The sequence below is a fragment of the Tachypleus tridentatus genome, chromosome 13 (genome assembly GCF_004210375.1).
Source record: "Tachypleus tridentatus isolate NWPU-2018 chromosome 13, ASM421037v1, whole genome shotgun sequence".
NCBI lineage: Eukaryota > Metazoa > Arthropoda > Merostomata > Xiphosura > Limulidae > Tachypleus > Tachypleus tridentatus.
Window position 1 is genome coordinate 137,416,602 of NC_134837.1, and position 18,356 is coordinate 137,434,957.

At 30.5% G+C, this 18,356-nt stretch overlaps 1 protein-coding gene across 1 annotated transcript in view; it reads left to right on the forward strand.

Annotated features, from left to right (window-relative positions):
* LOC143237654 (uncharacterized) overlaps positions 1-18,356 on the forward strand; it is a 90,430-nt gene that overhangs the window by 30,140 nt on the left and 41,934 nt on the right. Inside the window, exon 3 of the mRNA XM_076477145.1 lies at positions 15,090-15,141. Coding sequence (XP_076333260.1) covers positions 15,090-15,141 — 52 coding nt within the window. The remainder of the gene's footprint in view (positions 1-15,089; positions 15,142-18,356) is intronic.

Here is an 18,356-nt window from a genome sequence, read left to right on the forward strand (position 1 = left end):
CTTGTTACTGTAATATTTTTAGACAAACTCTGACATGAAAAGTCTTACTTATTACTTAATTAATTCAATCAATCAAAAGTAAAAAATACGTATACACAAGTCAATAACGTTTAGGTATATCACAAGATAAAGCTGACAGTTCAGCCGATCAAAGTAGGAAAACAAATACAATTTTTGTGGTATTTAACAATACATATACGCATACACTGCACATACTGACCAAAAATTAGTGTTAACTCTAGTGATAGTGAAGTAAGTCCAATAAAAAGAAACAAACCCAAACGCATATAAATACAAACTAAACACGTTTAAATATAAGATAGTATAGTTTGTTCATCTTACCAAGTATAAATAAATCACAAACACAAAAATAAAACTATTATTACTAGATACTGTATCATTTCAACCAAAGAGAAAAGTACACTCAATCATAGGTTTTGGCCTTAGGTAGTGTGTGACTCAATCATAGGTTTTGGCCTTAGGTAGTGTGTGACTCAATCATAGGTTTTGGCCTTAGGTAGTGTGCGAAGTCCTTCCAGAAACTTATAGACACGTGTACAAAAACATAACTTATTTTAATGCTATATATATATATATAGCATTAACCAAAACAAAAAGTACAAATCTGATTAGTTTATACTCAGTGAGGTCAAACAATCAACATACAAAAAGAAAGTTACAGAAACAAATCTAATTAGTTTCAATGCTAAATAGTGTATCAGGTCAGCTTTCTACACAAAAAGAGAAACTCAAGCAAACAAACCTTTGTGCTGTTTACTGTATTGGGTGAGCCAAAGGAAAGCCTTTACTGCATTGAAGAGAAACCTTTTTGCAATTTACTGTATCAGGTAAATCAAAGAAAAGCATCGGTGCTTTTCAGTGTATTAGGTAAATCGAAGAGAAACGTACACATACAAGTTAACTTGTTATAGTGTCAGATATTGTATGATTTCAACCAACGACAGCTAAAAGTACAAAAACATACACACAAGCCTGACAAACTTTAATGCTTTTTCCTGTATCAATTCATCCCTTGAGAAGACATACAAACTTTAATAGTTTTAGTTTTTGATAATGTATCGTATTGTAAACAACAACAAAATATACAAACCTAACTAGTTTTAATATATTGCAGATACCGTATCGGGTCAATCAACGAAAATAAAATTCAGACAAATACTCACAAACATAACTAGCTTTAGAATCTAATTCTTTATTAGATTAATCAATCAATAAAGGAAACACAAAAAAGTAACTAATTTTATACTGGATATTGTATCAGATCTAATTAAAAATACACACACATACAAACCTAGCTAGTTCTAGTGAAAGATACTGTATCATATAAACCAGTGAAAAACATAAACAGACAAACCCATCTTGTTCTTATGCTAGATTTTGTATCAGATCAGCCAATCAATAGAAAAAAACAAACGAACACATAAATAAGCCCATGATTATTTTAGTATTAGACAATGATTAACTAGTTTTAGCGTTAAGTAATTAATTAGCTCATGAACACAAAATACACACAAAAATTAAATTTAACTATCTTTAGTAGTTGATTTTAAGTTATATTAATCAAAGGAAAAAGATCATTCATATACATACAAACGTGAATAGATTTAGAAGTAGATACTGTATCAGATCAACGAACGAGAAAAATACACACTCATACATTTAAATCTCAATAGTTTAAGCACTAGGTATTGCACCATGCTAATAATCCAAAACAAAAAGAATACAACACATACCCATAGCCCAGCTAGCTTTAGCATTAGATATCTTATGAAACTCACCCACTAAAAAAAATACACAAAAACTAGTTTTACATTAGACAAAGCATCACGTCAACCAACCAAATCCAGAACTAAAAACCCATACACGGGAAATCTAAAGTGGTGTATTAGGTAAACCAATGATAATGATACACCATTTCACACAAACTTATTTCAATCTTATCACTAGATACCAAGTGAAGTAAATCAACGAGAATTATAGAAGCGCATAACTGCAAACGTAACTAACTTTAGTGCCATATAATATATCAAGTTAAACAGTGAAAACATACAAATATGTACATACAAACTTGACCAGTTTTATTGCTAAATACTTTATCACGACAACAACAGGGAGAAAAACATCACAATATCTAAATAATTTTAACATTACATACTGCATCAGTTTAAGTAACTAAAATCATGATACGCAGAACAATGCCTAGCGTTATTGTTGTAAACTATTGTATCAGATCAACCAAAGAGTAACATACACACACATATATATATATAAACAAACTTAACCTGTTTTTGTGTGAGATATATCAGGTGAGCCAATTAGAAGAAACACAGTTCGAACATATACTCAAAAACTGTTGAGATACCTTGTACCAGGTCAAACAGCCGCAATAAAAAATACGAAGATATACACAAAAATTAATAGGTGAGTATTTGATAGCCAGTTAAAACATCTAAAAGAGTAAAACACACACACAGACAAAATTTCATTACTGGATATTGTAGTCATCATAATCAGTAAATAAAAATTGTAATTTTTAACATTTATTTATAATTATATTTATTTTTATATGGATTAAATATAAAGTTGAGTTAAGTAGTTCAAACACAAGGAAGACAAGTTAATGTGGATTTTATCAGTTAAGTAATTTTTGCTTTTGAAATTAGTATAGAATATGGAAGTGAAAATAAAATTGTTCAAATAATAGAAATAAATCACATTGTGGCTGTAGCTGAGTTACTAGCTTGATATATTACTTTTATTAATCACGTTGTGGCTGTAGCTGAGTTACTAGCTTGATATATTACTTTTATTAATCACGTTGTGGCTGTAGCTGAGTTACTAGCTTGATATATTACTTTTATTAATCACGTTGTGGCTGTAGCTGAGTTACTAGCTTGATATATTACTTTTATTAATCACGTTGTGGCTGTAGCTGAGTTACTAGCTTGATATATTACTTTTATTAATCACGTTGTGGCTGTAGCTGAGTTACTAGCTTGATATATTACTTTTATTAATCACGTTGTGGCTGTAGCTGAGTTACTAGCTTGATATATTACTTTTATTAATCACGTTGTGGCTGTAGCTGAGTTACTAGCTTGATATATTACTTTTATTAATCACGTTGTGGCTGCAGCTGAGTTACTAGCTTGATATATTACTTTTATTAATCACGTTGTGGCTGTAGCTGAATTGCTAGCTTGATATATTACTTTTATTAATCACGTTGTGGCTGTAGCTGAGTTACTAGCTTGATATATCACTTTTATTAATCACGTTGTGGCTGTAGCTGAGTTACTAGCTTGATATATTACTTTTATTAATCACGTTGTGGCTGTAGCTGAATTACTAGCTTGATATATTACTTTTATTAATCACGTTGTGGCTGTAGCTGAGTTACTAGCTTGATATATTACTTTTATTAATCACGTTGTGGCTGTAGCTGAGTTACTAGCTTGATATATTACTTTTATTAATCACGTTGTGGCTGTAGCTGAATTACTAGCTTGATATATTACTTTTATTAATCACGTTGTGGCTGTAGCTGAGTTACTAGCTTGATATATTACTTTTATTAATCACGTTGTGGCTGTAGCTGAGTTACTAGCTTGATATATTACTTTTATTAATCACGTTGTGGCTGTAGCTGAGTTACTAGCTTGATATATTACTTTTATTAATCACGTTGTGGCTGTAGCTGAGTTACTAGCTTGATATATTACTTTTATTAATCACATTGTGGCTGTAGCTGAGTTACTAGCTTGATATATTATTTTTATTAACCACGTTGTGGCTGTAGCTGAGTTACTAGCTTGATATATTACTTTTATTAATCACGTTGTGGCTGTAGCTGAGTTACTAGCTTGATATATTACTTTTATTAATCACGTTGTGGCTGTAGCTGAGTTACTAGCTTGATATATTATTTTTATTAATCACGTTGTGGCTGTAGCTGAGTTACTAGCTTGATATATTACTTTTATTAATCACGTTGTGGCTGTAGCTGAGTTACTAGCTTGATATATTATTTTTATTAACCACGTTGTGGCTGTAGCTGAGTTACTAGCTTGATATATTACTTTTATTAATCACGTTGTGGCTGTAGCTGAGTTACTAGCTTGATATATTACTTTTATTAATCACGTTGTGGCTGTAGCTGAGTTACTAGCTTGATATATTATTTTTATTAATCACGTTGTGGCTGTAGCTGAGTTACTAGCTTGATATATTACTTTTATTAATCACGTTGTGGCTGTAGCTGAGTTACTAGCTTGATATATTACTTTTATTAATCACGTTGTGGCTGTAGCTGAGTTACTAGCTTGATATATTACTTTTATTAATCACGTTGTGGCTGTAGCTGAGTTACTAGCTTGATATATTACTTTTATTAATCACGTTGTGGCTGTAGCTGAGTTACTAGCTTGATATATTACTTTTATTAATCACGTTGTGGCTGTAGCTGAGTTACTAGCTTGATATATTACTTTTATTAATCACGTTGTGGCTGTAGCTGAGTTACTAGCTTGATATATTATTTTTATTAACCACGTTGTGGCTGTAGCTGAGTTACTAGCTTGATATATTACTTTTATTAATCACGTTGTGGCTGTAGCTGAGTTACTAGCTTGATATATTACTTTTATTAATCACGTTGTGGCTGTAGCTGAGTTACTAGCTTGATATATTATTTTTATTAATCACGTTGTGGCTGTAGCTGAGTTACTAGCTTGATATATTACTTTTATTAATCACGTTGTGGCTGTAGCTGAGTTACTAGCTTGATATATTATTTTTATTAACCACGTTGTGGCTGTAGCTGAGTTACTAGCTTGATATATTACTTTTATTAATCACGTTGTGGCTGTAGCTGAGTTACTAGCTTGATATATTACTTTTATTAATCACGTTGTGGCTGTAGCTGAGTTACTAGCTTGATATATTATTTTTATTAATCACGTTGTGGCTGTAGCTGAGTTACTAGCTTGATATATTACTTTTATTAATCACGTTGTGGCTGTAGCTGAGTTACTAGCTTGATATATTACTTTTATTAATCACGTTGTGGCTGTAGCTGAGTTACTAGCTTGATATATTACTTTTATTAATCACGTTGTGGCTGTAGCTGAGTTACTAGCTTGATATATTATTTTTATTAACCACGTTGTGGCTGTAGCTGAGTTACTAGCTTGATATATTACTTTTATTAATCACGTTGTGGCTGTAGCTGAGTTACTAGCTTGATATATCACTTTTATTAATCACGTTGTGGCTGTAGCTGAGTTACTAGCTTGATATATTATTTTTATTAATCACGTTGTGGCTGTAGCTGAGTTACTAGCTTGATATATTACTTTTATTTAGAAATTATTTATTTACCAACAGGTGAACTTGAAGCCTTTTATATCCTTTATGACAGGTATCAGAGAAGACACATGGATGCTATTTTTTTTACCAGTCATACTGATGAGTTCTGGTTTGAACTCGGTATATACTCCTTTTGCCTTGTAAATGGGCTCATAGAATGTAATACTTTTCACATTATTTAAAAGGCACAACATACACGTGTTAAAAACAGGCCGTCATATAACGTAATGTTTCCATCTATTTGATTTACATTCTATTTGCAATTTGCTTTTACGTTAAAACTATTAACTCTATCTGCTGACATCCTTAATTTCAGCTAGTGTCTTAGAGGAAGGCACCCAGTTTGCAGTACTCTACCACATACTGTCACTCTTATAGCGCGCACACACAAGTTAATCTGCGATAAATAGTTTGTGATATTGTAGGAATTCAAAACTAGTGTTGCGTTCGACGGTTACTTCTTATTAATTAAAGCCATAAGGTGAAATGTTAAGGAAATCAAGAATTTTCAATGGATACTGGTTGTGTTTTCCCTTCATTAAATTACCTACTATCGTTAGAAAACAAATAAATAATAGTGATTATCTTCGGCGTACGTTGAATCTTCAGTGTTTATTAAACATAGAAATAATATCGGCTATCATATGACATACATGTTTACAAAACAGAGAATTATCAGTTATTATTAATATTTATTAACAATTGACGCACAAACAAGGTTCATCCTATGTTTTGTAAACAGAGAAATGACAGCTATTACCATAGAGTAACTCAGTATTTGCTAAGTTTGAAAAACAGAAGTGACGGTTATTATTACGGACACAAGCATATACATGTAGTATTTACTATGTTAAGAAACAGAAGTGTCAGTAGTTGTTACTAGGCAATATTTGAAACAAAGAGAAATGTCTGTTATCTTTATAGACACACAGAGTAACTGCTACATTTATAAAACGAAGAACACACAGCAAACATGGGTACTAGAAGTATCTACTACTGAAGGCAACATATATTTATTTAATATAAACTTTTTTGATGAAACATTTCGGGCAATACTCCTGTTTTACGCTTTCAACAATCACTGCGCCTAATTTTATATACAGATCTATAGGCGGTTATTAGATAGGTAGCATCACCGCCTGTTATGTAAGTAGTAACATATCACTGGTTAATAAACGAACAGCCTCGGCCGTCTGTTATAAGTAGTAACATAACGCCAGCTATTGATGAGCAGCCTCGGTGTCCGTTATACATAATAACGTAACAACGGTTTTTAAATGAACAGCCTAGGCTTCCCGTTAATAAATAGTAACATATCGACGATTATTAGACTAGCAGCCTCGGCCATCCATTGTAAATAGTACGATGGGCCGGTTATTAGGTAAACAATATCTGTTATTCGTTACGTGGTGGTTATGCTAAATCATTTTAATAACAAGCTGAATTAACTTTTGCAAATGATATGACAACAATATGATATATTAAAAATGAATTTTATTTTGCTAAAGTAGATAAAAACTAACTACATTTTGGCTGAAATTTATGTATATAAAAAACATTTATGTGACCAAAACCTTCAATGATGAAATAGTTTAAACTGTGATACTAAAAAAGTAGGTTATTTTGACCAGCATTGCATGGATTTTGTTTCAGAGAATGCTGCAAATTATCATAAATTACTTACAAATAAAAAACTGACGTTTGTAAACTCGTCTTCAGACCCAGTACAAGTGCTAAGCATAACAGAAACACTATAATTTTAAGCTCAAGTTCAAGTATTAATAAAAAAACACTAATAAATTTTTGCAAAATTTGAGTTTTTTTTTTTTTAATTTAAGTTCATTTAAAATTATTTGGACGTGTGACGATGAGATATGACAGAGTAAGGAGAGGCAGAGATTGTGATTTATAAATACTGAATTTCATGTTCGTCGACACTAGCTATTCGTAACCAGTCTAGGAACGTAAGTATATTAAAATTTGTTATGCTTTCATTATTCTTGAGTTATATTATTGTAACGAGTAAGCTCAAACCTGTAAACAATAGAAGTAATTGAGAGAGTGATTCATACTAGCAACTTGTTTGTTTACCTGTTTCATTTATCGAAATCAATTTGTCATTTTAGATTCTGCGAAAGATTGATAAAAACTTAAGAATGTTTAATAGCACATGAAAATGTTCACATTTCACATGATTCTAGTAGATGAAAATATTGATCAATAAATGTATAAAAACTCAGGACGAAAATTTAATATAATGTACGAAATTTGTATAAATTTATTGATTTTGTTTAAGGACAAGTTTTATATAAACACTGTGCAAAAATAAAATGGTTTTCGTCTAAACCTAATATAAAAGTTGTAATTACACAGTCAGCGTTGAAACGCGTAAAGAAAAATTTGAATAATTACACTACATACAAACAATAGCATATAAATTTATTCAACTATCAATAGTTCACTAACATAATTGATAAATAACGTATCAATCCATTCGCTCAGCTTCAGGGTTGAGACAGTTTCAATGTGTTTGTGTAAAACATTTTCTTATTAACAGCATCGTATTGAATCCCTTACAACTGGGTGAGTTCTTTGTTTATTCTACATTAATGAATACTTGAAGTCGAGAAACAAAAATTTATCTACATGGTGAGTTTATCTAATGATAATTCTGCAACTGTAGAAGTATTAACCACGAGGTTTTATCTATTTATATTGAAGATAAAAAACTGAATATACTCTATGAGATTTATACAGATCTTTTCAATTGTTTGAGGACAAATTCCTACGAATATTTTACAAAAATAAAATAGCTTCTTGGAACAGTTACAGATGAGTTGTATTTTGTTTTATGTTGTCTGTATAACGTTCTTCATGAGGTGGTTACCTCCTTTTAGTCTGTTTTTAACAGTATGTCCTGCAAATATGATTAAGTTTCGACTGCAAGGCACAAATCATCTGGCAGTTGTCATCTATTGGAGTTGTAAGTGATTGTGTCGGTGTCTTGGTAATTACACCATGGTCAAAAAGTGGTTTATACCTTATGCTAACGGCACTACGAGGAATATATAATCAAGTTACGACAGTTTAGTATGCTTTTCCGGTTTTATTCGTTGACAGTTCTCTGTATGTGCAAGACGTACAAATGTATTAATTTGGATTTCATTATTATATAATAATTCATTTAACGTCAGATCATATCATAGATCATCAGATGATTGATTTGCATAAAAGTAAACAAAATGGGAAGCTCAGTGGTTGATTTTATTTGGCAACAATGCTTTGCCTTATAAAAGTAATTGTAATAATAAAATTTATGTTTTATTGCTTTTACATATGTGTCTGTCCACTTTAAATCCTGAAGCTATGAAACTGTATATATGAATAAGAATATTGTTCAACGATATAGATGCATTATTGACATATTAGATAATCGAGTTAGTTATTTGAAAATCATACACAAAGAATTACAAAATGAAAAACCATACTAAAGAGAAAGAGATATTGTGTTTATTTTCTTTAATTTCACAGTAAGTTGCGCGCAGGTTTCATCCCAGTTGTCACAGAAATTTTGCATTGAAACTTCTAAGGTTTTCTCTTACTATAAAACTATATATTTTTTTCTTATACCTACCCGTCATTTTATTTGAACTAAAGTGATTGTTTCAGAGGTTTAGTATCAATATCAGATGGTCAAACTCTAATTCAATGGCACCTGTAATTTATCTGTTCTTAAAGTAGCCTCAAATGACTTGGTGGTTAGGGCACTCCACTCGCAATAAAAGCGTCGCGGGATTCGAATCCCTGTCACAAAACATGTTCGCTCTTTCAGCTTCTGGGTTTTATAATAAGACGGTCAATGGAACTATTTGTTGTTTAAAGAGTAGCCCAAGAATTTGCAGTGATAACTAACTATCTTTCCTCTAGTCTATAACTTCTAAATTAGAGATTGTTAGTTCAAATAGCAGTGATGCCAACCGTCACCCAACGGAGTGACATCAAGAGAAGTACAGCAAGGGACACGTAAGTGCTATTAGCCATCATTTTATTGAACATGGGATTATATCAGGGAAGGCGCAAGTGTTGTAATATGCAACATTCTAAGTCGAGTTACACAGTATTGTACTACATGTTAATTTGATGGAACCATTTTAAGACCTTTTTACATTACGGAAAATTTTGTAGTCTACTTGTAGTTCAAGGTAAGAATCTTTTCAGATACATCCCATGTGAAGTCAGTTTTATAACACTTTCTAAACTCTGCCACTCAGTGGCTCAGTAATAAGTCTGAAAGCTAAAGACAAGGTTTCCATATTTATGATGGGCCCAGTACGGATAGCCTATTGTGTAACTTTGTGCTGAGCAACAAATAAATAAATTCTAAAAGCAATGAACTCAAAGCAGATTAAAAAGTTTTATTTGAGTTGAGTTGAAATTTTGTTACTATTAAGTTTTCTTAAAGAACGTGCACAGAAAATGCACACTTGTAGAGGAAGAACAAGAAGATTATACATTACATTGAATGTACACAAAATGTTGACGTTGTGAAAACAAATTTTACCATAAAAATACATCTATCTTAAGATTTTTGTCATCTTTAGCATGTTTCAAAACAGAGTTGTATTAAAAGTAAACCTTTTGAAAAGTAGACTTCATGTTAATCTAGTCTTAATGCTCAAGTACTATGAGGTAACATGATATTGCTCATATCTTGTGCCTTAGAAAGGTCCCCTGTCTAAAAATCGTTAAAACATCAGTAAGCAGATTGTTTCTTTATATAACTGAATGTCTTATATGGAGTTTTATACTGAGTTTTATACCTTATGTTTCTAACAACAGTAGTTAATAAACAGTGCTAGTTCCCCCTCCACTTCTAGGCTGCTTTTCCTTTTTCTAACGATTACATTGTCATTCATATAAGCTACTGTTGACAATCACTGTAATTAAAATAAAGCAGTGAAATATAAAAGTGTTACCAAAAAAAAAATTGAAAATATCATGCTGTCATTATGATAAAGTAGTACAACTGTTACATTGTCAGTAGGATAAAGTAGTGGAAATGTTACATTCTCACGAGAAGAAATTAGAGGGTACGTTGAACTGTCACTAGGATAACGTAGTTGGAAAGTTAATTTCCATTTATACATTTCTGAAGAGATATATCAGTCTATGTGTAATATTTCATAATTGTTCAGTACTATTATTTCAATTTCCTTGTTAGTATTTCGTAGTATGCCTTTTATGTATGTTTTAACTTCCAAAGCATTGATTATTTATATAGACTAAATTCCAACAAAAAGATCTAGCAAATAATCTCGCTTACAGACAACCAGACAGGTCGGAAAACAGGGTGAGAAAGACCGACTGTATAAATAATTATTTTTCTTTATTAGTTTCTTTTGTTGTTATGGTTCTTAACTTCTCAGCAAGTTTTATCATTATAACATTTGTTCAAACTAGTTATAACGATATCGATGGCTTAGCATCAAATTTGAGGGCTTATAATACTAAAAATAGGGTTTCAATATCCGTGGTGAAAAGAGAACAAATATTCCATTGTGTTGCTTTACCTTTAACAAAAAAAAACTATTATGATACTTCTAAAACATTTTGTAATTTCTACAGCTAGTTATTCATTTCTATCCCTCTTCTAATCAACCGTTTATCAATAAGGAAATAATGTTCTGCCTTTAGTGTTGCAACTGTACGCATTGATTTAAGACGCTTTCTATTATACTCATAATCGTTAGGAAATTTATGCTCAGTTGCAGCTATATATACATATACACTTTTTAAGTACGCTTCAAAGACGTCTGTCGGAACCAAGGTGATTGTGGTGTCTCAAATGTTTAGCAAGAGACAATTGCAAGGCTTTTTAAAGATTTTTTTTTCACAAAATTGACATCCGAGGCTCATTTAATGCTCTTTTCATAAACTTCGTGCAAACAGTTAAAAACGGACATAATTTGGTATAAATTTTTCAAACATATAATTTTAAGATGCAAAGAATATTTAATACATTTCCCCTTACCAAGTATAGAAAGTTTATCACGTTGAGAATTTATCAAATTATATTCTAAGATTTTTTGCTATATATTACATATATTATCAAGGTTCAAAGTTTAATAAACTGAGTATTTACCAAATTACATACTAAGTCGGAGAGTTTGCTACTTAGATTATTCATTTAAAAAAATACTGAGCACTCATTAAATAATATATTAGGCTTCAAGGTTTACTACACTAAGTATTGATCAATTAAAAATCAATTAAACAAACAATGTATCGGAACTTAAGACGTAGACATATCACACTGACTAAAAGTACTAAAACTTAAGACATACCACACTGACTAAAAATACTAAAACTTAAGACATACCACACTGACTAAAAATACTAAAACTTAAGACATACCACACTGACTAAAAATACTAAAACTTAAGACATACCACACTGACTAAAAATACTAAAACTTATGACATACCACACTGACTAAAAATACTAAAACTTAAGACATACCACACTGACTAAAAATACTAAAACTTAAGACATACCACACTGACTAAAAATACTAAAACTTATGACATACCACACTGACTAAAAATACTAAAACTTAAGACTTAACACACGGACAATTAATTAGGTAACACACTAAAGTTTTAGTCTTGCCACACTCAGTATTACAGAAATGGCATATTATGGCTTAATGCTAACTACAAGACTTACCAATTTTCATATTCATTAAGTAATATTCTAGAGCTGAAGGTTAACCACAGAGTGTTAATAGATCAAATGGATAAATAAATAAATATCCTATAGGAGCCCCTGTGGAAACATACTTTTTTAATAATTCGTGGAAATTACTTTTCCTTATAAAAGGCTATTTCAGTAAGTTGTCCAATCATTCAATCTGAACATTTATATTTTATTTTCTATTATTCGTGTGCTCTTAGAATTATTAATGTATTTTTTCTCCCATAATGCTACAGTTATTTGTCCCTCTCTAAAACAAAGAAAAAAAATAGATTGGTGGTTCACTTTATCTTTGTAAAGTTAATTAAAAAATAAGATGACAATAATTTAAATAAATAACCAATCGGTATTTAAAAAAATTATATTAAATAATTACTGATATGTTATTAACTCTTATGCTAATAATGCGATTTATAAATTGCTGAAATAAAACTGATAATAATAGAAACTCGTTTGCCTGATCTGGTTCACTCCAGAAAAGTTATTGTTCATGAAAATTGGTGATATCTGTCGTTTTTCAGCTGGCCTGATGAGCCTTCGATTTGGGTAAGAGGCCTCATTCATATTGGATATAGCAGATTTAGAGTGATGTCATGTTTTAACATACTATCTTTGCTTTTACACACAGGTTCTTAGAATTAAATGTCATAATTCACTCCACATATTTCGACTTATGCCTTTTCATTGGCTTACAAACTAGTAAGCTAAAATATGTAGAATAAGGTTTTTATTTTAAGGTTGTTTAGGCTTTTAATGGACTTTGATTTACTTTTCGTTAGATGTTACATTGATTGATGTTAAATTTCAAACTTTCTTTGTATGGATAAAACGTAGTTAAAATGATTGTTTTTCGCTCCACTCATCTCCCTTCTTTCCTCTCATCAGTAACTAAATGGACTTATTATACTAAAAATCAGGTTTTGATACTCAGAATGAGCAGAGGAAAAAATATCTCATTGTGTAACTTTGTACTTCACAACAAACAAATCGTTCTAATCATCTTGAAAAAAAAAATCCAATGACTTTTTTTATGGGACGAAAAAAGTAGCTTCTTAAATAATCATAAGAACTCTTAGACTGCTGTGACCAAAATACAACGACAATAGACTCCTGAACTGAAGCGTTTATTAAGATCTATAACACAGCTTTGTTTTTACGATGTTTTCAAACATAATTATCATAAGTGACTGAAATGATTTCACAGTAGGCTGATTGTACAACGTAAAATTCCAATGCATCATTATTCAATGATTGTGTCGCCATCTATCTCTCGTAGAGTTAACAATTAATTTTCTTATTTCAAATTGTGCTCGAATTTCTGAAACATGTTATCTTTTCTCGGAATATTTGAGTGTGAAATCAGTCTGTCTTCAACTTTAATTTAGTTGCAGCACAATATTCAATAGATGTTTTAACTTTCTGCTTTCTCTGTTCAACTCGATATTAAACAATAACTTTTTTTCTGAGAAAGAAAGAGAAATCTGAAATTAGTACACCATATTTTCAGTTTAAGAATGTTGTCAATCCTTTATAAATCTAATTACCTCAGCCATATGATATACAAACTGTTTTTTGAGAGCTTTCTAAGAGATAAAGAAGGTATGTTTAAACATTGTTTATCGACCTTCTATTCACTTAAAATATTTTAATTGACAGCTCACATGAAGTGTTAAGTCTGGTCTGTACTCTAGCGTATCGTAGTTATGTTTGAATAGCTTATTTAGATCTCATCTCCTATATTCACAAGTATATGTGGCAAAAATAAACAAGGAGAAAAAATGTATTAACCCTTTTTAGCCTATCGTTTCCTATTAATTATTAGCGAAATAACAACAAAATATATAAAATTGCGAAAGCAATACTTCTTAATATTTGAAATAAAGGACCCTATAATCTCAAATTGTCTTCTCTACACCAGTATGCAATACAGAAATTAAATAACAATACTCTTTTGATAACATTATAAAGTGTAGTGTAGAATGTCTCTATACCATTTGCACAAAACAAGTGTACTCAATCATTTATGTAAGATATTTTCAAAGAAACAAAACCTGAATTTTTCTACAGCATTTAACCGTCAGCAATAAGTGACGATGCAAGGTCTTTATTTTTTAGGACTGTATTATATTTATTTTAAACGTTTAGAAATAGCTATCATTTTACTCATTCTGTCATTGCTTAGCTTATGTGATCCGGATGAAGACCTTTTATACAAATTTGTAATAATCTAAAATAATTACCTCTTCTTGCAGATAAACAAACCTTTTTTATTTCAATAACCGTTACCTCTTCATTATTTTTTGCGTGATATATTAAATATTTTTGAAGAATTATTATAAAACAATATTTTTTCAATTTTTAACAAAACAGTAACAGGTCGATCTTTTCTGCATTGTTATTAATCTATTAACTCTTTATGTTTCATTTATATTTTTTATACTCAAAACAACAAAAACGTTCCGCATACCTCAAGGTTTTAATTCACGACATTTAGAACTGAAATGGATTGTGATGTGTTAAACTGTAACATCAGAGGACCAAACAATTTCCATTTACTTCTGTTTCTTTCTATACCTGCCAACTCTTAGGTGAAATCAAACAATTTCTACATGGAAACAAATAAATCTCGCCGGAACTGGAGAATTGATGTTTTTTTTTCCCCCTATAAGAAACAACCAAAAATCATAACTTTTCTTAATACAAAATTGTTTTCTTAGATTATCCAAACAACAAATCTAAACTTGTACGTGTATAAAAAGTTGGTGTTTAATCTCTATTAGAAGTTAAAAGTTGTATCATTCTATATAAGGAAAACTATACTAAAAACAAGATAAGTTTATGAATCTATCTGCCCAGCTTGTTTTTTACATGAAATTTCCATTTGCTTACTTGTGAAACAGTAATGTAAATTTCATTATTTAAAAAAAAATCTATTTTTTTCCCTTCAGCACAAAATAATGCACCCTTCGAATCAGCACAGCTCTCCACTGGACCATAAAGGTAAGTTGACCTCCATAACTTTTGACTATAATTGTTCAAGCGAATTTCATATTCCCAAATTTTTCTATTGACTTTTAGCACATAGTAGTGAATTACAAATAGTAGTGAATTACAAGACAATTTATACATTTTATGTTATAACACAACTTTTTCTTATCAAACAAAATTTCCAATTGTCACTACGACTTTTGTAATTCCCGGCTCCTCTGGTACTTTACTTTATTTATACATTCGATGTTATCGATTTACTTTCCTATAATGAAGCTGTAGCAGCTGTTTTTGAACTTCTTCGTACAGATGCAACTAACTGAGCAGGAACATCCATGTGACGAAATTGGGAAGAATGTGTTTGACACGTGATTCATCGTATATGTCTTCTCAAAACGACACGAACTCAAGATCTATGAAGTAATAGATACAATGTGTCAAAAACTTAGTATTATAACAACTCAAGATCTATAAAATAATAGATATAATGTGTCAAAAACATTAAGGGCATTAATAAGAAACGTGAAATGTATAACACAAGAAAACTCTGACCAAAGTGATTAAAATAGAAATAAAGCTAAAAACATACTGCATATTCACATGAAAGAGAACCTACTATATGGTATGTTTATACCTTATTCTGTCACTAATATGTTTTCCATTATATATATCATCATGAAAATAACATTACTTTCTTAATTTTATTGCCAACTAATGGCTGTACTATTATAATGATCAAGATCCTCATTCTGTATGAATTCATGTTTCATGAGAACGTATATGTGTATTTGTTTGTTCATGAACGTTTTTGACAGTTTTGAAGTTTTCTTGGCAGATAGAGTAAGCAATCAATGTATGACAGATTTCAGTGTCGCTGTGCCCGTGTCTAGCATCATATTTGGTGTTCGTGGCTTTCCTTTCCTTGGGAACCAGGTGCGCTATGCTTAAAACTATTCATACCTGCACTCGCCAACTAGCAGAACCAAACTTCGACCATGACGTTATTATAATAATAAATGACCTTAGTGCACTGACCACGATATTAGTATGATGATAATAAGCACATTAAATTGATCATGTCATCACACCGAAGAATAATTAAAACCAAGTTGTTGCTCTTTTGTTCATTAACGTATATTACAACTGAATGATGATAATTAACAATAGATCATGGTGAATATTTGTTTATCGTCAACGAACTTTTTAATATGTGTGTATGTGTATGTTTGTATATGAGTGTGTGAGAGAGAGATTCTTGAAATGGTCTTTGATTTTTGACAAAAAATACAAATTTTAAAATTCCCAAGAAATGTGTGATCAAATCTCTTGTCGTGCGAAAATGTAAAAGTCATTTAACACACATATATTAAAGTTAGGATCTTTTCGTAGCAGTTCTGGTAAAGATGAGGTGATTGGAGGTCACGATTCGTAACCTGTTGATTTAAGGCTCAAATACCCGTCATCAAATCTGCTTGCTATTTCAGCCGTGGGGGTGTTATGATGCTATAGTCAATTCTACTTTTTTGTTGATAAATGACAATCTATGAGTTAGGGTGGGTGGTATTGACTAGTTGTGTTCTTTCTAGTCCATCACTGCCAAATTAGAGACGGTTACAACTGATATCTCTAGAGTAGCTTTACGTGAAACAAAATAAACAAAGGTTTTGGTAGAATGTGGTTGATTATACATAGATAAGAAAAACTCATTCATATTTCTTGAGTTTTATAGACATTGTTGTGTTTTCTCAATGTTAAACGTCATGATGAAAAACATTACAACGATGGATTCCTAGTTTCTTAGTTACGGACTCGATATTTTATAAAATAATATTAACAATCACACCTGAACTAATCTAGGTTACTTTGTCCATTAACATTTTAACTGTTTCATATTTTATAATTAAGTAATAATCACATCCGAGTTTGTCCATTAAAATTTAATCTGTTTTCTATTAATTAAGCAGATATTTTCTAATGCATGACAGTTAAGTTTTTGTACTGACTTTTAACTATTTACTAGTTATGGATTTGATATTGTGCAGGCAATAGCAACGAGTTTTATCCACGAACATTAAAAAATCAGAGCTGAGTTTCGCTACTGACATTTAAATTATTTTCTAGTCATAGTAAACACTTCACAGACATCCAAAACATAGTTTGTCTATTGATAGTCGTTTTCTAGAATGAACTTAATATTTTATGAAACATATCAGAGTTGAGTTGGTTTACTGATATTTCAACTATTTTATAGTTATGAGTTAAATTTGTCTACTAGCTATTCATGAATTATCTAATTACAGAATCAATATTTTATACAAGAACAAAACTTATTTATTTGCTGATATTTCAACCATTTTATAGTTTTAGATTCAATATTTTCTAAAACTGATAATAGAATTTGGCTTCTAACATTACGATCATTTTCCACTTAGAGACGTTGTATTTCATAAACAAATCACAATTGAGTTTGTTTTCTGACAGTTAGACTGTTTTCTAGTTATGAATTCAATACTTTATAAACAATGGCAACTGATATTTTGATATTACGAACATTTTCTAGTTACTTATTAGTTTATAAATTAACAGTTACACTCATGTTTGTATACTGGTAATTCAATTTAGTTATGAACTCAATATTTCATTAAACAGTAACAAGAATTAAGCTTGTCTTCACTTCTGCATTTGTGTTCTTATTGTTCTTGTGAATTCGATTATTTATAAAAAAACCAACAAAAACGGAATGTGTCTTCTAAAAGTTCAACCATTCTCTGGTTAATGACTCGAAAGTTTGTTTTAAAAAAATCATGCCTGAGTTTTCTGATGACGAATTGAGTTATCTGTGTACATTTATCTATGAAATAAAGATCTCTTAAAAACTATATAAAATAATGAAAGTTAAGATTGTCTGCAATCTTTTGTGAAACATATTACGCCATAGTTTGTGTAATGACATTTAAACCATGTTCTAGTTATGGATTTAATAGCAAAAAACAAAACAAAAATAAAATAGTTTACACACTGACACTAAAAAACCGCAACCAAATTTTCTTACATACAGTTCAACCATTTTCTAGTAATGGATTTGACGTCTCATAAAAAATCACATGTTAGTTCATCTACTCTAATCTTAACCATTTTTCTGGTTACGAACTTGATGGTTAATGGAAGGTCAATCCAGCATTTTTATATTTTTATACTAATATTTCAACTGCTTTCTAGTTAGGCAC